Source organism: Rhinopithecus bieti, unplaced genomic scaffold, assembly GCF_001698545.2.
Source record: "Rhinopithecus bieti isolate Rb0 unplaced genomic scaffold, ASM169854v2 scaffold_47952, whole genome shotgun sequence".
NCBI classification, from domain to species: Eukaryota; Metazoa; Chordata; class Mammalia; order Primates; family Cercopithecidae; genus Rhinopithecus; species Rhinopithecus bieti.
Window position 1 is genome coordinate 1,738,237 of NW_016820098.1, and position 8,463 is coordinate 1,746,699.

General features: G+C 45.8%; 1 protein-coding gene across 2 annotated transcripts in view; it reads right to left on the reverse strand.

The window, feature by feature from the left end:
- The window catches only part of GRHL2 (grainyhead like transcription factor 2), a 189,139-nt gene that overhangs the window by 18,720 nt on the left and 161,956 nt on the right, over positions 1-8,463 (reverse strand). For both annotated transcript variants that reach the window (XM_017859460.1, XM_017859459.1), the window contains exons 13-14: positions 6,447-6,541; positions 1,186-1,271 (exon numbers count right to left, since the gene is read on the reverse strand). In XM_017859460.1, coding sequence (XP_017714949.1) covers positions 1,186-1,271; positions 6,447-6,541 — 181 coding nt within the window. The remainder of the gene's footprint in view (positions 1-1,185; positions 1,272-6,446; positions 6,542-8,463) is intronic.

Below are 8,463 nucleotides of genomic sequence, written 5' to 3' on the forward strand. Positions count from 1 at the left end.
CAAAGAAAACCCATTAAGCAGATGCTCCACCTACTACCCCCATCCCCTGGCAACCACTAACCGGCCTTTCGTCTCTATGGATTTGCTTATTCTGAATATGTTCTATAAATTGAATCATATCACAGTGGCTTTTTTAATCTGGCTGAGCAATTCCATGCCTTGGAACATACCCAAAAGAATTGGAAACAAGTATTCAAACCAAACTTGTCCATGAATGCTCATAGTAGCAGTATTCACAATAGCCAAAAGGTAGAAAAATTCCAATGTTCATCAACTGATAAATGGAAATACAAAATGTGGTATATTTACACAACGGAATATTATTTAATCATAAAAAGTGTGAAGTCCTGATTTATACTACAACACAAAGGAAGCTCAAAAAAGAGTATCCCAAATGAAAGAAATGGTATAATTCCACTTCCAGGAACTATCCCATATAGCTTAACATTTGGCTTCATAAGCCAAGATGCTTCTCCAATGTAGCAGTTTTCCGAACCAACCAATAATGTTGAACTGTGTTCCTGGCTCTATCACTATAAAAAGACAAATCTTCTACAATATGGTTGTATGGGGCAGTGGTGGGGGGTGGGGGTGGGGTGGGAGTGGAGGCAGTTAGAGAGTGTATTCAAAGTAGAGTTCTATTGAGGTTATATTCAGGTGAATAACATATAAACAAAATGTAAAATAACTTCTTGTGAGCCCAAGTTGGGTAATACTAGACAAGACCATGGGTAGGAAGGAAAAGTCTTACTGCAAATCACTATAATTCTGCATCATTTTTTTTTTCTTAACCAAGAGATCGTATTTTTATTTTGGACTGCACCATCACGGCCAGCGAGACACTTGTTAATTATTTTTGTTTTGTATATATTTGGGAGTTAATCATATCTAATTTGGTTTCATACCAAGAGACAAGTGAGAACTCAGTTTCACCTTCCTCCACAGCATCTAACTGTGATTAGCCTTAAACTGACAGGGAATTGGCAGTTTTTCCGTTTGCTTCTCCTCAAGATGCTAATAAGCCTTGACAGTAGTGAGATCAATGCCTCCACAAATCTCAGGTTTTTCTTGTTCTGTATAAAGCTCATTCTGAAGCCATCTCAGTGGCTGCACGTTAGTACATGGATTCCAGAGGAGAGGGAACACAGCAGGTTTCCTGGAAGCTGAAAGGAGCGTATGGCTTACCGCTTCCATCAGGCCCTTCACTGTGGGAGACTTCAACATCAACGCATCGAACACATCGTCAGTCTCCTTCCTCACGTACAAGAGCACTGGAAGAGAAGTGCAAGAGAGCCACGTGACCAAGGGGCTGCACAATTTCACAGCTGCTCCAGGGAACTGTTTCCTGTCACACAGGTGTTGGAGTCTGGCACCTCCTGCGAAGCCTCAGACCCCTGGTCCAGATAACATTCAACCAGGGTGACTGAGACAGCTCCATAAACAACCTGTGGCTAGGGACTGTCAAGGAGTGATTCGATGAGATAAACCGACAACCTGGCCATAAGATGCTTTGACACAAATGTTCCCATTGGAATTTCTCCAGAGGGGTATGTGACATCTCTTTCTGCAACCTCTTTCCTCTGTGTTATTTGTTCCTTTGATGAATATTACTGAATGCCCACCTGGGCCCATAGGTTGTGTGCGCTAGGAGTTGGGGTTGTAGCAGTGTTAGTAAAATTATAGCTCCTGTCCTTAAGGAGATTGCAGTCCATTTAGAGAAGCAGGTGTTCCTCAAATACGCAGACAACTAGACACAGGGTTATGGAGGAAAACGATGGGAAACAGTCCTTATAGGGGCCTGGCCATGACCTGGAAGGGTTGGGGGAAGCTCCTTTAAGGTTCCCTTGAAGGAGAGATCCAGCCTGTGAATTGCGTGTGCATCAGTGCAGGCAAGTGACTAGGTGGGGGCAGTGGGGAGAAAGGGAGAAGAGGGAGAGCAAACTCCAGGCAGATAACCAGCATGTGTACAGGCCTGGGAGGGAGATGGGACACTGTCCGAGCAAGGGGAGGAAGAGGAATAGGATGTGGAGTCCCACGGGGCTGGGTTTGACCCCAGAGTGCAACCCCTGCTGTGGGCCCTGGTCATTTAAACTCTCCAAGCCTTGGTCTTCTCTGTGAAACAGGGATGATAATATCTGCCTCGCAGGGCTACTGTGAGGGTTAAATGAAATAAAAACCATGTGGTACTCTTAGCCCAGGACCTGCACACAGCAAGCACCGTCCTTGATCAGTGGGGGAAGCAGTCGTCATGGTTCTACTGCCCTCAGTGAAGTGGAGTACAGCTTTTCTATTTATTTCTCTGAAAATAATATTCTGAATTTGAGAATGTAGAGAGTATGAGATAGTAGGGAGGTCTTGGCTATCTTTAAAGATGTGCATACTGAGGCAGAGAGAGGCTGAGACACTCCCCCAGAGTCCCACAGATGTAACAACTGCTGGCTGATGTTCCTTCTGCCAGCCTTGACCTTTCTGCCTGTCCCCATCCTTACAGCAGTTGTGTTGCAGCTCAGCTCCCAGAATAAACTTGGAACTGTCATTCAGAGGCCACCCTCATCCCCACTGAGTGTCTCCCTCCTCCCAGGGATGTGGCCTCTGATTCTTACTTCAGAGGGAAGGAAGAAGGTTAAGACTGAAGCCCCACTGCCATGCAGGAAAAATGCAGAGGTCAAAAACCCTGCCAATTCTGGGTACCAGCGACACTCAGGTACCAACAGAGCCATCAACCAGAAGAACAAAGTTGAAGCTAGAAAATGAAATGAGCTCTCATCCAAACTCCCACCTCCTACCCCTCCTCCCAATCCCGGGGGGACTTCATTAAAGCTGGTTGCTTCACAAAGGCCAAGTCTACACGGGGACATGCGGCTTCTGCCTGCATTTCCTTTCTGCAGCCAGTGGATGTTCAGTTAGTGTATGAAGAAAAGAAAAAAAAAAAAAGAAAGAAAAAGAAAATAATGAACAAGTATTGCCAAATCTCTTCTCTTTACCAAATATAAAAGTAAAACACCAATTAAATAGATAGAATGTGTCTCCAAAGATTTCCAAATTTCGTTCTTTGGAAGGAATATTTTATAGCCTTCATTTCAGCTAAAATAATCGAATGACCTAGTGGCTATTATAAGAGGACTCAATGTTACCAGCACAAGGAAAAATAATTAGAATACAGGACCTTAGTTACATCCAGATAAGGAAAATTAAAGTCAAGGAAAAAAGCCATTGGTTGCTGCTGCAGATAAACAGTCTATAATTCTCTCTGCAGCCCCCAACAGGAAAAAAAAAAAGTAATTTCCAGCAGGCTGACCCCAAAGTATATTCTTTTCTTTGAGACAGTCTTGCTGTCACCCGGGCTGGGGTGCAGTGGCATGATCTCGACTCACAGCAACTTCTGCCTTCCAGGTTCAAGTGATTCTCATGCCTCAGCCTCCTGAGTAGCTGGGATTACAGGTGTGTGCCACCATACCTGACTAAGTTTTTGTATTTTTAGTAGAGAGGGGTTTTACCACGTTGGCCAGGCTGGTCTTGAACTCCTGGCCTCAAGTGATCCACCCATCTCAGCCTCCCAAAGTGCTGGGATTACAGGCATGAGCCACCAAGCCTGGTCCCCCAAACCATATTCTATTATGAGTACTGCTTCCACTGGATTTACAAATCTCTTCTTTTGAAATCGTGGTCTTTGAAATGATATGGCTGCTCTTCTTGCTTCAGGTGTGGCTGGAAAGTGTTAAAGGGAGCATTGTGCTGTGTTGATGGGCCCCCGAGAGGCACCAGGGAGGGCAGCTCCACCATTCCCCTGCTGGGCCTCTTGACAGCAACTCCCGAGGTGTGCTGGGCTCAAGTCCACCCCCACAGCTTTCCCAGGGAGCCAGCTTTCATTACTCTGTGTCTGTGGCAGAGCAACTGAAATAATCACTCTGCTGATAATTGCAAGAACAACCATCATGCATCCCAGCCATTGTGCAGCCAAAGGCAGGCGGCCACACGGGCAGCCCCCAAGGGACTCCCACCCAGCCACCTTGACAAATGGCCACAAAGGCAAAAACCAATAATCATGGTGTTGGTAATAATTATGCTCATTCTCTCTGTTGGAGAACTTCTAACAAATAAACAACAGGCAAAGTCATTGAGCCTCATTCCCCTACTTGTCAAAGACCAGCTCAGTGGATGCTCCAAGCAAGGGGCCCAGTAACCCCACTGACCTTTTCCAAAGAAAAGTCACTCCTGGGGAAAGTGCCCTTTATTGCTGGAAGGTTACAGCGCCCTCATGTGTCTATGATTCAGATGTTTCAAAAGCCACAGCTCAATACAATTTCTAGTGGCAATTTTTGTGCTGGTTTCACAATCTCAAAATAATCTGAAAAACAATCTTTGGATTAACCTCCAAGCACTCTGTATGAAGGCTAGCCATAATTAATTTCACCTGTGTGATTCTGTGATTCCTGAGGTCCATGTTACTGCCCTGACTCTATAGAAAAGGCATCCAAGAATGAAGTTCAAATATACTGGAATATTTGATGGTGAGTCTGTGAAATCAGAAATATTTTTAAAGGTTTGGCTGGGCATGGTGGCTAACACCTGTAATCCCAGCACTTTGGAAGGCTGAGGTGGGCAGATCACTTGAGCTCAGGAGTTCAAGACCAGCCTGGACAACATGGTGAAACCTCATCTCTATCAAAAAATTAGCTAGGCATGGTGTCATGTGCCTGCGGTCCCAGCTACTCAGGAGGCTGAGGTGGGATGATCGCCTGAGCGTGGCAGGCAGAGGCTGCAGTGAGCTGAAATCACACCACTGCACTCCAGCCTGGGTGACAATGAGACTCTGTCTCAAAAAAATAAATTTTTAAAGAAATTTTTGTAAAGGTTTAAATGTTTCTAATGTAGCATTTATGCTGTTTCCACTCTGAAGCACTAATTACTTATCCACAGTTATGATAATATCACTTAACTAGTTACTAATAATAAAAACTAACAGTTACAACAGTGAACACAGAGTGCTGCCTATGTGGGAGGTGCCTGCCTGAAGCATCTCCTAGGTATTAACTCCTCAGTCCTCACACAGCTCTATGAGGACGGCACTCCTGCCATCTCCTTTTTACAGATGAGGACGCTGAGGAGCAGAAGTGTGAGGAACCTCTCCAAAGTCACACAACTGTGGGTGGCTGTGGCAGGCTACAGAGGGGTTCTCTTGACCACAGTGCAAATCCCATTACAACAAACAGGAAAAAAATAAAATTTCTCAATAACAAAGTACTTAAGCCTATGCAGATGTTGGGCATATTTAACATGGAGAACTGACTCATTAAAAGTCTGCACAGCACTTCGGGAGGCCAAGGCGGGCGGATCACAAGGTGAAGAGATCGAGACCATCCTGGCCAACATGGTGAAACCCCGTCTCTACTAAATATACAAAAATTAGCTGGGCGTGATGGTGCATACCTGTAGTCCCAGCTACGTGGGAGACTGAGGCAGGAGAATCACTTGAACCCAACAGGTGGAGGTTGCAGTGAGCCAAGAGCACACCACTGCACCCCAGCCTGGCAACAGAGCAAGACTTTGTCAAAAACAAAAAAATCTGTACTGCTGGTAGACTTAGGCAGGAGGATAGCTTGAGTTCACGAGTTTGAGACCTGGGCAACATATTTAGACCTCATCTCTACAAAACATTAGACAAATTAGCCAGACATGGTGGTACATGCCTGTAGTCCCAGCTGCTCAGGAGGCTGAGGTGGGAGGATAGCTGAAAGCCAGCAGGTCGACGCTGCAGTGAGCTGTGATTGTGCTACTGTACTACCTCCTGGGTGACAGAGCAAGACCTTGTCTAAAAAAAAAAAAAAAAATCCAATACTGGTAGGTCTTGGGTCTCTACAAGCCTCCTCAGTGTTGGCTGCACCCGGATATTGGGGGAAATGTGCACCCACACACTTTCCTCTTACTCCAAGGAAGGGCATGGAATCATATATGGTATTGACATGTTGGGCAAGACATGGACACAGTCAAGCTTTGTTTCTTACCCTCTTGGTGAAGCAGAATAAGACCCTTGACTGGGAGAAAATGAGTAAGTGGTGATGCCACAGAAACCTGAGGCTCATTTATTTGGGTGAGATGAATTGTTTGCATGTATCAAATAAGGCTCAATCGCTAGTTCTTAAGAGGTGTGACTGTCACACCCACACAGCAAGAGTTTCATTCTTAACCTTGTACCCCGCTGCTGGATAAGTCTGTTTATTCCAAGGCAAAGGAAAGAACCAGCACCCAGGAATAACAAATGTTTCCTTAAGGTGTTGAAAGGACAGAGTTTAAAACAAAGGAGAAGACTGTGGACTTCCTGTGTGAAGAGAAAATCACCAGGCTGGCACAGAGCCATGCGGGCCTGGGCAAGAGGGCTGCAAACTCTTCTTGGGAGAGACACCCCGCATCCCTTCTAGGAGGGCATGCCCCAGGAGGAGAGATACCTCGCTTTGTCCCTTCTTCTTTCATCTGCTTTGAAGGCACTGGACCAAACTCCTCTTCCATGGGTCTGAACATCCGTTTAACAAGGACACTGCCGCTAGAAAAGATAAGCAGAAATCCTTAAGTAAAACCAGCAAGGTGTCAAAACACACATTCATGTACGTGTCAGTTTCTATCTTTTCCTTTGCTTATACCATCCCTATGCTCTGTAACTGGATCCACTCACCAACCTCCCTCTTCCCCTTGCAGGTCCCAAGCAATCCCTGTCTGAAGCAGCACACACACCACTATCTTTAGGGCATGGACCTAACACGTGTTTCCCACTGCGGAATATGGATCCACAAAGGTGAGACTTCAAAAGTGGGTTTTCCCCACTCTGTCCTACACCCATCCCTTCTTTCTGCTCAAGATCAGGGCTGGGGGGAAGTAAATCCCTGGCGTCCGTATGGTGTTCAAGTCACATCAGCCCCTCCCAACCGGCTGAGGCCTGGGTGGCCTGCCCCCTTTTGCCAGCCCCCTTGGGAGGAACAGCAGAGACCTCTGGAAATGCTGTCAGCCTGACATGAGTTCTGTGATGTGGCTTTCCCGCCTTTCTGCATTCTACCTCTCCATCTGGCTGCAGCAGATGAGACTGCAGTGGTGGAAGTTCCTTAGACACCCAGACCTCGGCTGCCCAGGCCTTTGCTCTTTCTCAGGAGAGGTTTGCAGTCCCCTTTCCCAGAAGCCTGTGGTGCTGAGGCCTTGCATGTCCCCAGCTCGGCGGTTCTGATGTTTCTGCATTTCCTCCCACAGTCCCTGTCCATTCTGGGTATCCTAAGCAAGGGGAGGATTTTTTTTTTTTTTTTTTTTTCTGAGAGAGAAACAGAAACTGAGAGGATAGAAGTCATTGATACTGAGAAAATGTCCCCGAATGGAATCTGTTTTTCAAACCTTCAAGGGAACAGATGCAGGTTTTAGAAATTTTAGTGTCTCTGAAGATTCCTGGGACCCGGTGCTGATCACAATCCCAAAAGACACAATCCCAGATGCCATGATCCTGAATGTTGAAATCCCAAAAATATGATGTGAGGGATTTTAGACTTCAGGGCTTCTGATCTTTTGAGATTTCAACATTCAGGATTAAAGCCCAAGCTTCCAGGGGCCAGGCACGTGAAACAATGCCAGATGGGTAGCTCCGCACAACTGTTAAGACAGGAACTCTGAGACCACATGACCTTGGTTTAAATCCCCGCCTTACAATTTGCTATAGGAGCCTGGACCAGTTCCTCAACTTTCTTGGGCCTCAGTCTCCTTATCTTTAAAAGGAGGCTGTTAAGAAAATTGAATAAATCCCCATGTGTGAAGCACTCAAGGCTCCCTGATACATAGTAAGCGCTCTTCAAGTGTTAGATGAAGATGATGATGATGATGATTATGACAACAAGTTGGAGAGATTAGAGGAAGAGAGACCTTGAGAAGAGTAAACAAGGCAGACAGTTTGAAAGATGTTAGAGTTTCCATTTACCATCAGATAGCAGACATCCCAAACAGCCACTTTGGTCACCTGAAGGACTAATATTGGTAAAGCTCCCTGCATGGGAGATTGACAGTATTATCAGTCCCAAGCTTTCAAGATCATGCAAAACCTTCAACTCTCCATCAGCATTATTGTTATTATGAAGTTATGTATCAATTCTCAAGTGAAGTTAATGGTAGGGTCTAGTGGTAAAAAGAGCACATGGTGTACGGCCGGGCATGGTGGCTCACGCCTATAATCCCAGCACTGTGAGAGGCTGAGGTGGGAGGATCACTTGAGGTTGGGAGGTCAAGACCAGCCTTGTCAACATGGTGAAACCCTGTCCGTACTAAAAATACAAAAATTAGCTGGAAGTGGTAGCGCACGCCTGTAATCCTAGCTACTCTGGAGGCTGAAGCAGGAGAATTGCTAGAACTCGGGAGGCAGAGGTTTCAGTGAGCCGAGATCTCATCAGCCTGGGTGATACAGCAAGACTCTGTCTCAAAAAAAAAAAAAAAAAAAAA